The 18,032-nt window shown below is 43.4% G+C and overlaps 1 protein-coding gene across 2 annotated transcripts in view; it reads left to right on the forward strand.

Annotated features, from left to right (window-relative positions):
- Positions 1 to 18,032, forward strand: part of ptprn2 (protein tyrosine phosphatase receptor type N2) — a 956,995-nt gene that overhangs the window by 613,333 nt on the left and 325,630 nt on the right. For both annotated transcript variants that reach the window (XM_060825120.1, XM_060825121.1), the window contains exon 12: positions 464 to 528. In XM_060825120.1, coding sequence (XP_060681103.1) covers positions 464 to 528 — 65 coding nt within the window. The remainder of the gene's footprint in view (positions 1 to 463; positions 529 to 18,032) is intronic.

Here is an 18,032-nt window from a genome sequence, read left to right on the forward strand (position 1 = left end):
CTCATGATTCCATAATTGAACGAGAGCAAAATATTCTTCTAACATGTTGTCCCGCTTGTGACATATAGTGATCTGCTGAGCGGAATGTGGTAGCAAAACTCTATGGGAATATACATGCCCTGAGGCAAGTTGCTTCAGATTTTGGTTTTGGATCCTTAGATGTGCAGCAATGAATGGAGAAAATAAATCTTGAAAACCTCAGCCATGTTTGCTCAATATAAAACATCTATTAGCAGCTTTTGTGTTCATGGTGATTGATTTGTTTAAATGTTCAATTTTTTAAAAAATGTGCATCATCAATTTTCAGATTATTTTTCTCAATAATTGCATAATTCCCTTATTGTAGGCACTCTGAAAGATCCCAATCTGTGGGTATGTACTGATGCCATCCACATTTCCTGGAATGATATTGGAGCATGCCTTCCGTACACCCAGTTTAAACTTGTCTCTTTTTTTCTGACAGTGATCAACAAAGAAAAACTGGAAAAAGAAACAGGATTAAAAATCTTGCAAACTGGCATGAGAGAAGTAAGTTGAATTACTTTTAATATGGAGGGCATATTCTGTGTGCTAATCTACATTAATACTTCCATCCTGTATTCCACAGCCAATGAATGTCATCTGTATTTTGGTCACATTTTCATGAAAGCAGTTCATTTCAGGTTCCAATCTATGGCTTTGAAGGTATCCAGACATCAGCCAGAATACCTACAAGACTGAGCTGTTTACTCTGAAGAAATTAAAATGCTTGTAGTCTATTTGTTAGTTATAGCATTCAGGTTATTCCAATGTAAAACAGTTTTTTTTATTTGCTCCTGGGACATGAGCACCACTGGCTGGGCCCATCTCCAGTTGCCATTGAGAAGGTGATAGTGAGTTGTCTTCTTGAACCGCTGCAGTCCATTTGCTGTAGTTAGACACAAAATGCCCTTATGGAGGGAATTCCAGCATTTTGAAGGAACGGCGATGTATTTCCAAGTCAGAATGGTGAGTGGCTTGGAGGTCAACTTGCAAATGGTGGTATTCCCATGTATCTGCTGCCCTTGCCCTTCTAGATAGTGGAGTTTATGCGTTTGGAAGGTACTGTCTGAGGACCATTGGTGATTTTATTCTGCAGGGCATCCTGTAGAAAGTACACCCTGCTGCAACTGAGCTTTGGTGATGGAGGGGGTAGTTGCTTGTGGGTGTGTTGTCAATCAAGCGGGCTGCTTTGTCCTTAGCTTTGCATCATAGCAAATTATGTGGCAGAATTATCATCATAGAGTCAAAGAGCTGTACAGCATGGAAACACACCTTTCAGTCCAATTCATTCATGCTGACCAGATATCCTAATTAAGTCGAGTCAAATTTGGCAACGCTTGGTCCCTATCCCTCTAAATCTTTCCAATTTCTATTCAACCATCTGATATCTTTTAATTGTTGTAATTGTATCAGCCTCACCACTTCCTCCGACAGCTCAGTCCACACATGCACTACCCTCTGTGTGAAAATGTTGCCCCTTAGGTCCCTTTTAAATCTTACCCCTGTCACCTTAAACTTCTAATTTGGACTCCCCCACCCGGGGATAAGGCCTTGTCTATTTACCCTATCCATGCCCCTCATGAATTTATAAACCTCTATAAGGTCACTCCTCAGTCTCCAACACTCCAGCTTATTCAGTCTCTCCCTATAGCTCAAACCCTTCAACCCTGGCAACATCCTTCTAACTCTTTCCTGAACCTTTTCAAGTTTCACAACATCATTCCGATAGGAAGACCAGAATTGCACGCAGTATTCCAATGCAGGCCTTACCATTGCCCTATACAGCCGCAGCATGACCTCCCAACTCCTATACTCAATGCTCTAACCAATGAAGGAAAGCATACCAAATGCCTTCATCATTATCCTATCTATCTGTGACTCCAATTTCAAGGAACTATGAACCTGCACTCCAAGGTCTCTTTGTTCAGCAACACTCCCGAGGACCTTACCATTAAGTGCTTCAGTCATGCCCTGATTTGCCTTTCCAATATGCAGCATGTCATCTTTATTTAAATTAACTCCATCTACCACTCTTTGGCTCACTGGCCCATCTGATCAAAATCCCATTGTCCTCTGAGGTAATGTTTACTGTCCACCTCCAATTTTTGTGTCATTTACAAATGTACTAACTATACCTCTTGTGCTCACATCCAAATCATTTATATAAATGATGAAAAGTACTGGCCCCAGCACCAATCCTTACAGCACACCGGTGGTCACAGGCCTCCAGTCTGAAAAGCAACCCTCCACCACCACCCTCTGTCTCCTACCTTCGTGCCAGTTCTGTATCCAAATGGCTAGTTCTCCCTGTATTCCATGTGACTTAACGTTGCTAACCAATCTACCACATGAAATCTTGTCAAACACCTTACTGAAGTCCATATAGATCACGTCCACCACTCTGCCCTCATCAATCCTCTTCGTGACTTCTTTGAAAAAGTCAATCAAGTTAGTGAGACATGATTTCCCACGCACAAAGCCATGTTGACTATCCTTAATCATTCCTGAAGAAGGGCTCATGCCCGAAATGTCGATTCTCCTGCTCCTTGGATGCTGCCTGACCTGTTGCGTTTTTTCAGCAACGCATTTTCAGCTATCCTTAATCAGTCCTTGCCTTTTCAAATACATGTAAACCCTGCCCCTCAGGATTCCCACCAACAAGTTGCACACCTCCGATGTCAGGCTCACTGGTCTGTAGTTCCCTGGAATTTCCTTACCCACTTTCTTAAATAATGGCACCACGTTAGCCAACCTCTAGTCTTCTATTACATCACCTGTGGCTATTGATGATACAAATATCTCAGCAAGAGACACAGTAATCATTTCCCTAGCTTCCTACAGAGTTACTAAAATAACCAAAAAACAAATCCTATTGTGTATTACATAGATTTTACAGCTGCAAATGTGTTGCTGGTCAAAGCACAGCAGGTTAGGCAGCATCTCAGGAATAGAGAATTCGACGTTTCGAGCATAAGCCCTCCTGATGAAGGGCTTATGCTCGAAACGTCGAATTCTCTATTCCTGAGATGCTGCCTAACCTGCTGTGCTTTGACCAGCAACACATTTGCAGCTGTGATCTCCAGCATCTGCAGACCTCATTTTTTACTCATAGATTTTACAGCTCAGATTTAGGATTTCAGCTCAACTGGTCTTCGATAGAGTTTGTGTTCCTCAAGGGCCTGCTCCCACCCTGCTTATCTCACTCTATCATCAGGATAAATCTTCTCACTGATGGTCACATCCCGTGTCAGGGCTGAAAATGGGTGCCGACACCTCTCCTGTGGCCAGCGGGACTTGAGGACAGGATTGTGCCAGGACTAGCCAGTCGATGGTATTGGCTTGACCCAAGAGATGTCAGTTAGGACTGGCAGCAATATACCAGCTATCAATCTTGGCCAGAAGGCACAGTAATATCATTCACACTGAGCTGGCTCAAGCTGTGGGCTATGGAACACTCATCAGAGAAAAGGGATGCTATCAGGGTTTATCTGGCCATCTTTCTTCTCACCCAGTGACAGAACTCCCTTCAACATGGGCAAACTGCCCTGGGGCTTGGTGGGAAGTTGATATTTTTTGTGGTATTATTGCTATTTCAGGGACCCAGGTAATGTTCTGGGGACATGAGTTTCAATCCTGCCATTGCAAATGGTGTAGTTTAAACCAGGGGTCTAATAATGACGATGAATCAATTGTCAGGAAACGTCCATCTGGTTCACTAATGTCCTTCAGGGAAGGAAATCTGCCTGGTGTGGTCTACATGTGACTCCAGACCCACAACAATATGGTTGGTTACTAACTGCCCTCTGGGCAATAAATGCTGGTCCAGCTAGTGATGCCCACATCCTGTTAAAGAATTGAAAAAGATGCCACCTGGTGGATTGCCGTGCTGCCGAGGTGCCACCTGCTCCCACAGGTGGGGGGAAGCTTTCAGTCCCTCCTCCTAACCCCATCATTGGCATTTTCCCAGCCCCCAGAGACCAGGTTGGGAAGATTCAGCCCAATGTGTCCAGAAGAGTTCTCTATAAAACAGGAAAACGCATTGAACAGAAGTTCCACCTTCTCAAACCTGTGGGGATAGCGAAATTGGAGTGTAACAGGATCGAAACGGCAGCCAATATTTCACTGCACCAGCTCTTCTCCTTGGTCTGGTTCCCGAGAGCAACAATCCACACTGTTTCTGGATCCTCATCTCCGAGTCACTTTCACTTGGTAAAATCTCAGCAATATTTTCCAGGTAAAGGTTGGAATGACGGAAGACTACTGTGATGTGGCATGAGCCTATTTCATCTTACTAGCATGGACCCATAACCCCGAATATACAGCAGCAATGGATATTTGACAGCTGCAAAACAAATCTGAGTTCATAAAGCACAAGTTTAAAAGTCAGTCACTTTCACATGGCCCTCCTAGTGCTGTTTAATACGCATTAGGTAGACAAATGCACTTGGTCAGTTGTTTGTTTGTAGTATTAATGAGCAGTGGTTATACCTTGTATTTCATAGTAACAAGCTGAGAGTCCTCCCCATCAGCTCTGGATGACTCGATTGTGTAGGGTGCAATATTCTAGAGATGACTGACTGCCGTGCACTGCATCTGCATGAAGATATACCAAAGGGCATCAGTAGATTTAAAATGTGCAAACTAGAGGAGAATATAAACAAGGCAAAGGAACTTATGGAGCATCCTGCTTCTTATAGACTCCGAAAAATAACATTGAACTTATTGTTGTCTCGCTCACTTTTGGCTGCAATGCCAGATGCAGCAGATGAACGATTCACAGAACATTCTTTGTCTGCTCTCTCCCTTTCTCTCTGTCTTCCTCAGCAGCTTTTGGCCTTATATTAAAATATTAAAAGGGTCTATGACTGGGACAAAGTGGGTTCTCCAACCATCTGGGCAGCCAGCTGATAGTAGGCCCCCTATGGGATGGCATCAGGCCTAGACTGGGATACAGATGTTAGACTGCGATGCCAATACAATTGAAGCAGCAGCAGAGTGAGAATGAAGGGGAGAGTCTTTCTCTGCCAGGGGCACACAGTTGTAAGGTTGTGCCAGTTAACTATACTGTAGGAAGTACTGTTCATGCTGAGAGTTCCTGCCAATATCCTCCTTAGACCAAACTTATTCTAATGAAGTAAAGGAAAAACACTTCCCTGTCTAACATTCGTAGCTAAGAAGACACGGGACTGAACTTTTTTGGCTAAGTCCAAGTTGTGTCGAGGTTTTAGAAGCCTTCTCATTGTGAAATCTATTCAGTTTTCTCACTGTATCTTAGCAGACTCACCGCATTAATTTCTTACCCCGTCCCTATGGCATCCCTTATATTTGATTTCCACCCCACCTTATCACGCGCCATTCTGGAAACAGCTCACTACTTGGGATTTCCCAGAATTCACCAGTATTCTTTGCTCTCATGCCAACCTGAAACCATGCTGTGCATTCGGATAAGCACTGGCAGCATAGCACTGCCCTGTACGGTTGTTGACAGTTCTGCCAGGGAGAAATCGATGCTCCGTTGTGCAGTTAGGGACCTGACAGAACTGGCTGGGTGGAGTGGTGCACAGCCAGGACTTTCTGTTGCCTTAAGGCCAGCAGTGGAGGCTACAACACCAGACCATGCCAGCCTAGTCCAACGTTGCCATGAGAGTTAAAGCAATTTCAGCCAGTTAGAGGAGGGCACAGCACTGGAGGAAGCTCAATGACCTTCCCCACTCTGACAATGCCACCTTCTTCTCTCTGATATCTCACACGCACTCCATCTCTGTCACTGCACCACCTCCCACCAAGGTTCACGTGGTGCCATTCTCACCAATGTCTCTGAGACTGCTTGGAATTGGTGGGCTGGAATGTTCAAGGAGTGAACGGAAAATCTAGATGATTATGCTACCACTGCCATGGACTTCATGAGCAAATGCATGGAGGATTGCGTGCCAAAGTAGTCAATCCGGGATTTCCCCAGCCGGAAACCTTGGATGAACTGGTAAATCCATTGCCTACTGAAGACCAAGCGCACAGCATTCAAGTCGGATGACACAGAACCATACAGATATGACCACCACAATGCCATCAGAGATGCCATGGGGCAGTACTGGACCAAGTTAGAGGCCCAACCAGACAAACAGTGGCAAGGCTTAAACAATGTAACAAGATACAAATGAAGCTGAGCAAGATAGACCACAAAGTTACGTCCCTCCCTGATGTATTCAATGTTTTCTATGCTCAGTTTGAGCTGAATGCTAGCGACGCAGTGTCACCTATCCAACTACCCCAGTTGCACTTGTTCCCTCCATCACTACTGCACACATCAGGTCAGTCTTCCTGGGAGTGAACTGAAGTGGGAGTTGACACGGGGCACTCAGATATAAGATGGCCATTGAGCCATAAGTTGGTCACTTTGCACACAAGATGATCACTGAGCCATTACATGGAAAAATACAGCAAAGCATACACACATACTTCCTGAGGCCAACAGGATACCAGTACAATAGTCATAGAATGTATATGATTAGTTTAAGGCAGGTGGGGGAGAGAGCACACATCAGCAACGTCTACTGCCCGCTGAAGTGTTTGAGTCCAGCCACCATCTTCAATAGAATTGTTGAAAAAATGCTACCTGAGACTGCTTGTGTACAAGTGTTAAAACTTCAGATTTGCAGTAATGGAAAACGATCTTCCTTCTCAGGAAGAATGATCACAGCCAATTACTAGAGCAATGGACTTCCGCGTAGCTGCTGAAACTGACAATGACTCTGCAATGTTTTCTGCAAACAAACCATGCTATGCAAACAAAGACTCGATACTTGAACTATTATACCATGAAATGTATAAAATATCATGACATGTGCCCCAAGGGTGAGAGAAGGCTCACAGCTGACAATCGTGTTGGTGAGTGTCTCTCTCCCTGGAACTCTGTTGTTGAATCCCGATTCTGACTCCGAGGCTGGTGGTTTTCTCCACAACACAATCAAGGAAAGCTATCGGTCCAGACGGAGTCCCTGTCCATGAACTTAGATCCTGTGCAGTCAAGCTGGCGGAGGTATTCAGTGACATCTTCAGTCTCTCCCTCCTACTAGCCGAAGTCCCCATCTGCTTCAAGAAGATCACCATTATCCCTGTGCCTAAGAAAGCACACGTGACATGCCTTAATGACTACTGTCCAATAGCTCTGACCTTCATAATCATGAAGTACTTTGAGAGGCACATCAACCCATGCCTCTCAGCCTGCCTTAGTCCCCTGCAATTTGCCACCGACATAACGGGTCCACAACAGACGCCATTTCCCTAGCCCTGCGCTCATCCCTGGAACAACTGGAAAATAACAAAATCTACGTCAGACTCCTGCTCATTGACTACAGCTCTGCCTTCAATAGCACCATCCCCTTCAGACCGATCTCAAAACTCAGAGACATAGGTCTTGGCTCAGCCCTCTGCAATTGGATCCTCAGCTTCCTGACCTCTAGATTACAATCAGTGAAAATAGCCGACTGCATCTCCGCCACGATAACATTGAACATGGGAGCCCCCCCCCCCGCAAGGATTCATTCTCAGCCCCCTGTTGCACTCACTGTACACCACAACTATGTTGTCAGATTCCCATCTGCAAGTCTGCTGATGACACCACTGTGGTAGGATGGATATCAAACAACAGTGAGTCAGAATACAGAAAGGAGATAGAGGGCTTTCCACATAGATCCGATGGTCAAGGCAGCACAATAATACCTCTTCTTCCTCATGTAACCCAGGAAATTTGGCATGTCCATAACAGCCCTCACCACTTTTATAGGTGCACCATCAAAAGCATATTATCTAGCTGCATAACATCCTGGTATGGCAACTGCTCTGCCCAGAACCATACAAAACTCTAGAAGGTTGTGTGCATAGCCCAGACCATCACAGACGCCAACCTTCTGCACATTGTGGAGAAAGGGCTACCGACATCATCAAGACTCCTCCCATCCTGGTAATGCTCCCTTACAGCCTCTTCCACCAGGCAGAAGATATAGAAGCTTCAACACATGCACCAACAGCTTCAAGGGTTTCTTCCCTGCCATTAATACACTAATGAATGGACTCTGTAACTTCAAATAATATTTACCTTGTTAATGTTAATCTTGCCTGTATACCACTGTCCAAGCTTTATTTTTCACTCTATGATCTGTACATCCTTTCTGACTATGATCTGCCTGTACTGCTCCAAACAAGGCTTTTCACTGTACTGAGGTACATGTGACAATAAATCAAATCAAATCATTGCCACATCTTCAGCCACTCACTGTCACCCACCCCAGTGTCCCACTAACCCTGCCTGCCCTCTGCACTGCCAACAGTTACTTGGGACTCTTCCCATCTGCATTAGTAGCAATAGCCATGCCATCTACTTTCATCTCCCCATAAGCCCTGGCTCTGTCTCATTCCATGAAGAAAACAACCCACTCTAAGGTAGAAAGAGTCAAGACAAGTGGTGTGCTGACCATCATTCAACTCTTCATCCCTCTTGAGCAGACGACCGTAACCCTGAACCCTCGCACGCAGGGCCTGGACTCATGTTGGAGGATGCCCTTGACTTACTGTGCCAGGAACTCCTAAACAAATAAGATGACCTGATAGAAGCCTGTTGCAACTGCTTTCCTTAGTCTTTCTGCTAAATGCATGAAAGATAGCAGTAATGTTGTTGGGTATCTCTGGCTGACAAGGTAATGCAGGGCAGAGGTGCATCCAGGTAGGCTCATAGTGAGTATGCACATGGTAGACCAGTTAGTAAAGTGAGATCACATGGGCTTCGGGAGAGCTAGCCAATTGGATCCAAAGTTCACTTGACGGTAGGAGACAGAGGGTGGTGGTAGAAGGTTGTTTTTTGGGCTGGAGTGGTGTCACAAGGATCATTGCTGTGTCAACGATTGTTTGTCGTTTATGTAAATGATTTGGATGAGAATAAAAGAAGAATGATTTGCAGATGACACCAAATTGGTGATATCCTAGACAGTGAAGAAGATTGTCTCAGAGTACAATGGGACCCTGATCAGCTGGAGTGGCTGATTAATTTAGATAAATGTGAGCTGATGCATTTTGGTAAAACAAACAAGGGCAGGACTGACACAATTAATGGTAGGGCCCTGGGGAGTGTTGTCAAACAGAGAGACCTAGATGTTCAGGTACATAGAAACTTGAATGTTGCTTCATATATAGACAGGGTGGTTAAGAAGGTGTTTAGCATGCTTGCCTTCATTCCTCAGACCATTGAGTATAGAACATCATGTTGAGCTTGTACAGGGATTGATGAGGCATGCAGTTCAGGTCGCCCTGCTATCAGAAGGATACTATTAAATCAGAGAGTTCAGAAAGGATTAATAGGAATGTTACCAGGACTGGAGGGTATGAGTTATAAGGAGGGGTTAAATTGGCTGGGACTTTTTGCACTGGAGCTCAGGACACTGAGAGATGACCTTACAGAGGTTTTTCAAATCATGAGGGGATTCGATAAGGTGAATAGCAAAATGTCTTTTCTCTCAGGTAGGGGAGTCCAAAGACAGAGGGCATAGGTTTAGGGTGAGAGGGGAAAGGTTTAAAAGGGACCTAAGGGACAACCTTTTCATGCAGAGGGTGGTTTGTGAATAGAATGGACTGCCTGGGGAAATGGTGGATGCAGGTACAATTACAACATTAAAAGACCATTTGGACAGGTATATGAATAAGAAAAGTTTACAGGGATATGGGTCAGGAAAATGGAGCTAATTTATTTGGGAAACCTGGTCGGCATGGATGAGTTGGACTGAGGGTCTGTTTCCGTGCTGTTTGCCTCTATGGCTCTTCGGTATATGACTGAGAGCCTAGCCATGCACTGCTTCCTTGCTGCATCTTTACAATGCTGGTTGCTGGTGCAACCTGATCTGTACACTGAAGTACAGAAGTGTTTTGTAAGAGGATCAGAGATCTGCCTTGATAGTTGAAAGAGGCTGCTGTATTTGGGATGCCAATGTCTGTGGATGTGATGTGTGTGTGTGTGACTGGTGCTCGTGGAGCCTGCCCGCAGATGTTTATGCCCAGTGCCAACATGAGGACATTCATAGAGTCATAGAGATGTACAGCATGGAAACAGACCCTTCGGTCCAGTCCATCCATGCCGACCAGATAAACCAACCCAATCTAGTCCCACCTGCCAGCACCTGGCCCATATCCCTCCAAACCCTTCCTATACCCATTCAAATGCCTCTTAAATGTTGCAATTGTACCAGCCTCCACCACATCCTCTGGCAGCTCATTCCATACACGTACCACCCTCTGTGTGAAAAAAATTGCCCCTTAGGTCTTTTTTATATCTATCCCCTCTCACCCTAAACCTATGCCCTCTAGTTCTGGACTCCCCAACCCCAGGGAAAAGACTTTGTCTATTTATCCTATCAATGCTCCTCATAATTTTGTAAACCTCTATATGGTCACCCCTCAGCCTCCGACGCTCCAGGGAAAACAGCCCCAGCCTGTTCAGCATCTTCCTGTGGCTCAGATCCTCCAACCCTGGCAACATCCTTGTAAATCTTTTCTGAACCCTTTCACGTTTCACAACATCTTTCCGATAAGAAGGAGACCAGAATTGCATGCAGTATTCCAACAGTGGCCTAACCAATGTCCTGTACAACCGCAACATGACCTCCCAACTCCTGTACTCAATATTCTGACCAATAAAGGAAAGCATACCAAACGCCTTCTTCACTATCCTATCTACCTGTGACTCCACTTTCAAGGAGCTATGAACCTGCACTCCAAGGTCTCTTTGTTCAGCAACACTCCCTAGGACCTTACCATTAAGTGTATACATCCTGCTAAGATTTGTTTTCCCAAAATGCAGCACCTTGCATTTATCTGAGTTAAACTCCATCTGCCACTTCTCAGCCCAGTGGCCCATCTGGTCCAGATCCTGTTGTAATCTGAGGTAACCCTCTTCGCTGTCCACTACACCTCCAACTTTCGTGTCATCTGCAAACTTACTAACTGTACCTCTTATGCTCGCATCCAAATCATTTATGTAAATGACAAAAAGTAGAGGACTCAGCACCGATCCTTGTGGCACTTCACTGGTCACAGGCCTCCAGTCTGAAAAACAACCCTCCACTACCACCCTGTCTTCTACCTTTGAGCCAGTTCTTTATCCAAATGGCTAGTTCTTCCGGTATTCCATGAGATCTAACCTTGCTAATCAGTCTCCCATAGGGAACCTTGTTGAATGCCTTACTGAAGTCCATAAAGGTCACATCTATTGCTCTGCCCTCATCAATCTTCTTTGTTACTTCTTCAAAAAACTCAATCAAGTTTGTGAGACATGATTTGCCACGCACAAAGCCATGTTGACTATCCCGAATCAGTCATTCCCTTTCCAAATACATGTACATCCTGTCCCTCAGGATTCTCTCCAAAAACTTGCCCATAACCGAGGTCAGGCTCTCAAGTCTATAGTTCCCTGGCTTGTCTTTACTGCCCTTCTTAAACAGTTTCACCATATTTGACAACCTCCAGTCTTCCGGCACCTCACCTGTGACTATCGATGATACAAATATCTCAGCAAGAGGCCCAGCAATCACTTCTCTAGCTTCCCACAGAGTTCTCGGGTACACATGATCAGGTTCTGGGGATTTATCCACCTTTAACCGTTTCAAGACATCCAGCAGTTCCTCCTCTGTAATCTGGGCATTTTGCAAGATGTCACCATCTAATTCCGTACAGTCTATATCTTCCATATCCTTTTTCACAGTAAATTCTGATGCAAAATATTCATTTAGTATTTCTCCCATTTTCTGCACACAAAGGCCGCCTTGGTGATCTTTGAGGGGCCCTATTCTCTCCCTAGTTACCCTTTTGTCCTTAATATATTTGTAAAAACCCTTTGGATTCTCCTTAATTCTATTTGCCAAAGCTATCTCATGTCCCTTTTTGCCCTCCTGATTTCCCTCTTAAGTATACTCCTACTTGCTTTATACTCTTCTAAGGATTCACTCAATCTATCCTGTCTATACCTGACATACGCTTCCTTCTTTTTCTTAACCAAACCCTCAATTTCTTTAGTCATCCAGCATTCCCTATATCTACCAGCCTTCCCTTTCTTCCTGACAGGAATATAGTTTCTCTGGATTCTTGTTATCTCATTTCTGCAGGCTTCCCATTTTCCAGCCATCCCTTTACCTGCAAACATCTGTCTCCAATCAGCTTTTGAAAGTTCTTGCCTAATACTGTCAAAATTGGCCTTTCTCCAATTTAGAACTTCAACTTTTAGTTCTGGTCTATCCTTTTCCATCACTATTTTAAAACAGAATTATGGTCGCTGGCCTCAAGGTGCTCCCCCACTGACACCTCAGTCACCTGCCCTGCCTAATTTCCCAAGAGTAGGTCAAGTTTTGCACCTTCTCTAGTAGGTACATCCACATACTGAATCAGAAAATTGGCTTGTACACGCTTAAGAAATTCCTCTCCATCTAAATCCTTAACACTATGGCAGTCCCAGTCGATGTTTGGAAAGTTAAAATCCCCTACCATATTATTCTTACAGATAGCTGAGATCTCCTTACAAGTTTGTTTCTCAATTTCCCTCTGACTATTCAGAACAAGCAGCCAGCTGGGTCTGCCTGGAGCTCGCTCTGGTTTTTTTGTTGAGTTTACTTGATGTTGAGCATGTACAGGAAATTTAGTACAATGGGAGGCTGAATATTAATGAGGTGAGTTGTCCCATTAATGTGTTGTTTGACAAGCATTACTTCCCATCAGTTGTCATCTCACCACTGCCCAGCACGAATCTCCAAGCCACTTGTGAAAAATGCAAAGATGGAGTTAGGTAACCTTGATGTTGAGATTGGCCTTTGTGTACTGAATTGGCCTGATTCTGTCACACATCTCACCACAGGCCACATCACTCCGAACCGTGAAGATTCCTCTTATTTACTTATCTTTACTACTTAACCCTGTGGTCTGTCTGTATTGCTCGCAAGACAAAGCTTTTCGCTGTGCCTCGTTACAAGTGACAAGAACTAAATTCGATTCAATTCAATTCTGCCCATAGTTTACCACATGCTAGCTAGCTGCAGCTTACACTGATATGATAGATATTGTTACAGAGAATTTGAAAAGGACCAGATATTACATCCGACTCCACCCAGATCTGAAGCCATTCTGTTCACAGGTCCACATGATTTCATTAGAGTGGGTGGCGAAGGGCTTTTGCCCAAAATGTCAATTTTCCTGCTCCTTGGATGCTGCCTGACCTGCTGTGCTTTTCCAGCACCATATTCTTGACTCTAATCTCCAGCATCTGCAGTACTCACTTTTGCCTGGGTGGTGCTCATGACAATCCTATATATTAATCCTTTTAGATCCTTATTTACACCGTACTCTGTCCCAATGATCTTCGGTGGAGCAGCAGCAAATCTCTCACTGACTGACTTCCTTTCTGTGCAAAGAGATCCATGGCCTTCAAATATATCAGGGCCCAAGTTAGAAATGTCTGATAAAATTTGTGTAATGGTTCTTGCACTGCCCATGTTCCAGCCTCATTGAAGTCCACCTGGTGAGCTCCAACTGCAATGTCCTTGGAATTTCAGCTGCTGTGGATACCAGGCTAGCTCACAGAGAACTCCAGTGTCAGTGACAGGCCAGGATGGGGGATGGTTTAGTAAACACAGCTCCCAGCATTAAAGTACAAACACGAGAGGCATTCCTGCATTTGTCCAGGTCCACATTGGAATCAGCTTTTTCTTTTGAAAAAAATGTCTTGGCCGGTTTCTTTGGCAGGTCCTGACAATCCGGACTAAAAGAAGATCTGATAAGTTCAGAGATGGTCCAAACATTCTGCAAAGCAGGTACGGGTTTTTGCCCTGCTGAATGAGTCATTACAGCATGAAAACATGCATGATGGTGTTGAATTTATATTCCAACTGATACCTACAAGTGCTAATGAAGGTAAGGTATATACAAAGAGGACTTCGAATACAAGGCTGAAGAAGTCATAATGACTTTATACAGAACATTGTTTAGACTATTGAAATATATGCTGACTTGGCAGCCCATTACAGAAAGCAAATGCAAACCTAGTATCACTTGCTGAATCAACATAATAACACTGGGGTTAAAAAAAACATAGTTAGAAAGAGTGATATTGGGATTATTTCTACTGGAACATGGATGAGCAAACAAAGATTCAATGCTATGAAGATTTTTGAATATCTCCTATCATTGGCAGTCAATGTCAAAGGATCAATTTAGAATTGTCACTAAGCGATTGAAGTGAGACGTTAGGAGAACCTCTTTTATGCAGATGGAGTATGAAATGCTTTGTCACAGCAAAGATTCAGACAAAGACCCCTGTATATTTGAAGATGAAGATTAGATAAATATATGAAACAAAGCAAAATATGAAGTTGTGGGTGAAGTGGGATGTGGTTAATATCCTGGCTTGCTCAGTTCTGCTGTGTTATAAATATTCATATTGTTTTCATAGACTGGCTGAGATCAGCTTTGTTTCACATCCAGGAACTCCTTCAAGCCTTTTAAACTCTGTTTTGTCATACCATTAGCCAATGTGATTTAAAAAAAGGGAAATTTCAGATTGAATTTGATGTGTTTTACTAAAAAAAGCAACTAAGCTCACAATGATGCTCTGTCTTTTCCAAATTAAGATCACTGTCCTGAAAGTAAAACATCACTCTCTGTCTTCAGGAAGCTGTTCAGTTTGGAGTGAAATGTTAATGTTTGCAGAATGCCTGATGGAGTTGTGATTGCTTGTGATCAGTATGAAGGGGAAAATGTTAAAAAGGAAAGTATCACTTAAAAAGTTGTAAAACCTGTTAACATCTTTGTTTACTTCAAAAGAAGTGGCTTCACATGAAATAAGGGTCCAATCTGGCTTACACCTTCCAAAAATCTGCAAAGTCTCCTGGTTTTTAAAAAGTACATAAAGGAGTAAGTTTTTTTGTTATTTTTTCCATCGAATCCAGGATTCGCTTACTGGACCAGCATTTATTGCCTGTTGCTAATTTGTCTTCGCGCTGTCTTCTTGAATCACTGCAGTCAGATACCCACAATGCTGTTAAAGAAGAAGCTTCTAGAATTTTGACCCAGTGACAGTGAAGGAACAGTGATATTGTTCCAAGTGCGATTGTTATTTGACTTGGACAAAAACATTCTCTTCAATTAGTTATTAAATTCCCTTTCTATTCTGACGAAAATAGATAACCTCCTAGTTATCCATGTTAAACTCCATCTGCCAAATTTTGGCCTATTCACCTAATCTGTCCATATCAAGTTGTAATTTTTTTAAAAAAAAATTCCATTGTAACTTATGTTTGTACCTCGTTTAGAGTCATCTGCAAATTTGAGTATAGTATCTTTCTATCCCTGTGTCCAAGTCAGTAATTTAAATTGTAAATAGCCGGGCTCAAGGCCCAAACTCTGTGGCACCCTATTGGTTACATATTACCAACCACAAAAAGATTCATTTATCTCTACTTGCTGCTTTCTGTTGGTTAGCCAGTTCTCTGTCCAAGCTAATAAAGTACTCCTAACCCCGTGTGATTTTAGTTTGTGTGTTATCCTTTCGTGCAGCACCTTATCAAAAGCCCTCTGGAAGTCCAAATGTACTAAATCTACAGGATACACCATTATCCACTTTGCTTGTCACATCTTTGAAGAACTCTAGCAAATTAGTCAAACATGATTTACCGTTCATGAAACCACGCAGATTCTGATGGACTGTGTTTTGATTTTCCAAATGTCTTGTTACTTCCTTAGTAATGGATTCTAATAATCCTTTTCCCATCTAGACAGTAGAGGTCATGGATTTCTAAGGTGCTGATAGCCGAGGCTGGGTAGGTTTCTGTAGTGCACCTTGGAGATGGTACACCCGGTTGCCCCTATGCAATAGTGGTGAAGGGAGTGACTGTTGATGAGGTGGTGTACCATCCCAATGATTACTCATCCTGCTGTTTCTTCAATGTAGGGGATCAGCTAGCTCAGGTGGATGGATGGCTGGTTTGCAATGAAAAGTGATGTCAACAGCACGGGTTCAGTTCTTATACTGGCAGAGATTCCCATGAAGCACTCACCTGTGGCATCGTGGCTCTCAGGTTAAACCTCTACCAGTCATCTCTCTGTTTTGAGAGAGCAGCCTACAGTCCAGTAGAACAATGATGACTTTATAATTTCAATGCTGACCAAATAGTTTTGGATTGGCCCAGTTGGCCAATTAGCCCTCTTTTCTGTTTTTGCCAAAATATGTGGCATGTTCTCACATATTCTCAGGTAATTTGCAGCTGTTTGTTTAATCTTGGCACACTATTCTGGACATGCTGGAAAATAGCAGTGCTGGTTTTAGTTCATAAAGGTGTCTGATGCATTTGTTATGAAGTTGAAGGCATGTACTAAACCTTTAAGAGGCATTATGGGTAGAGCTGAGAAATAAGTAGGTTGCAGTTACATTGTTGGGGCTGTACTACAGGCCTCATACGTGAGGGAGAAGAACAAATTGGTAAACAGATTATGGAAACATGTAGAGGCAACAGGGTGGTGGTTTTAATTTTCCCAACATTGACTGGAATGCTTTTAGTGTCAGAGGTCTGGATTTGTAAGAAGAATCCAGGAAAATTTTCTCGAGCAGTATGTCAATAGTCCAACTAGGGAAAGGGCCATATTGGACCATATGAGCCAGGCCAGGTGGTAGAAGTTGCAGTGGGGATTTTTTGGGGAATAGGTTGAAGATCATGCAAGATAGGCATGTCCCTTTGAAAACAAGGGATAGAAAAGGCAAGTTTCATCAACAGTGGATGACAGGAGAAATTGTGTGACTGGCCAAGAGGAAAAGGGAAGTGTACATAAGGTCCGGGCAGCTAAGAACAGAACAGGCCTTGGAGGAATATTGGGAGAGTAGGACCAATCTTAAACAAGGAATCAAGTAGGTTAAAAGGGGTCATGAAATAACATTAGTGAGCAGAATTACGGAGAATTAAGAAGAAGCCTTTTATTCATATGGAAGAAGCAAGAGGGTAACGAGAGAAAGGGTTGGTCCACGAAGGATAATGAAGAAAGGTTATGTGTTGTACTTGAGAAAATGGGTGAGATTCTCATTCTTTGCATCAGTGTCCACTGAGGAGAGGGACATGATGAATGTTGAGATTAAAGATAGAAGTTTGTTTTCTCTGGATCATGATGACATAAGGAGGGAGGATAGATTACATAGGTTAAAGGATATTGAGGTGGACAAATCCCCAGGACCGGATGGGACCTATCCCAGGTTGCTGAGGGTGGCAAGAGAGGAAATAGCGGGGGTTCTGACAGATGACTTTGTAGCATCTTTAAACACAAGTGAAGTGCCGGAGGATTGGAGAGTTGCTAATGTTGTCCCTCTGTTCAAGAAGGGTAGTAGGGATATTCCAGGTAATTACAGGCCAATGAGCCTGATGTCAGTGGTAGGAAAGCTGCTGAAGAAGATAATGAGGGATATAATCTATTTATATTTGGAAGAGAATGGACTTATCAGTGATAGGCAACATGGTTTTGTGCAGGGGAGATTGTGCCTTACCAACTTAATAGAGTTCTTTGAGGAAGTGACTAAGTTGATAGATGAGGGATGGGCTGTTGATGTCATATACATGAACTTTAGTAGGCGTTTGATAAGATTCCTCATGGTAAACTAATGGAGAAAGTGAAGGGTGCAGGGTGTTCTAGCTAAGTGGATAAATAACTGGTTGAGCAACAGGAGACAGAGAGTAGTAGTTGAAGGAGTTTCTCAAAATGGAGAAAGGTGACCAGTGGTGTTCCACAGGCATCAGTGCTGGGGCCACTGTTGTTTGTGAAATACATTAATGACCTGGAAGAGAGTATTGGTGGTCTGATCAGTACGTTTGCAGATGACACTCAGATTGGTGGAGTAATAGAAAGCATAGGGGACTGTCAAAGTATACAGGAGGATATAGATAGACTAGAGAGTTGAGTAGAGAAGTGGCAGATGGAGTTCAATTCAATTCAAATGAGCTGATGCA

Source organism: Hemiscyllium ocellatum, chromosome 5, assembly GCF_020745735.1.
Source record: "Hemiscyllium ocellatum isolate sHemOce1 chromosome 5, sHemOce1.pat.X.cur, whole genome shotgun sequence".
Taxonomy (NCBI): domain Eukaryota; kingdom Metazoa; phylum Chordata; class Chondrichthyes; order Orectolobiformes; family Hemiscylliidae; genus Hemiscyllium; species Hemiscyllium ocellatum.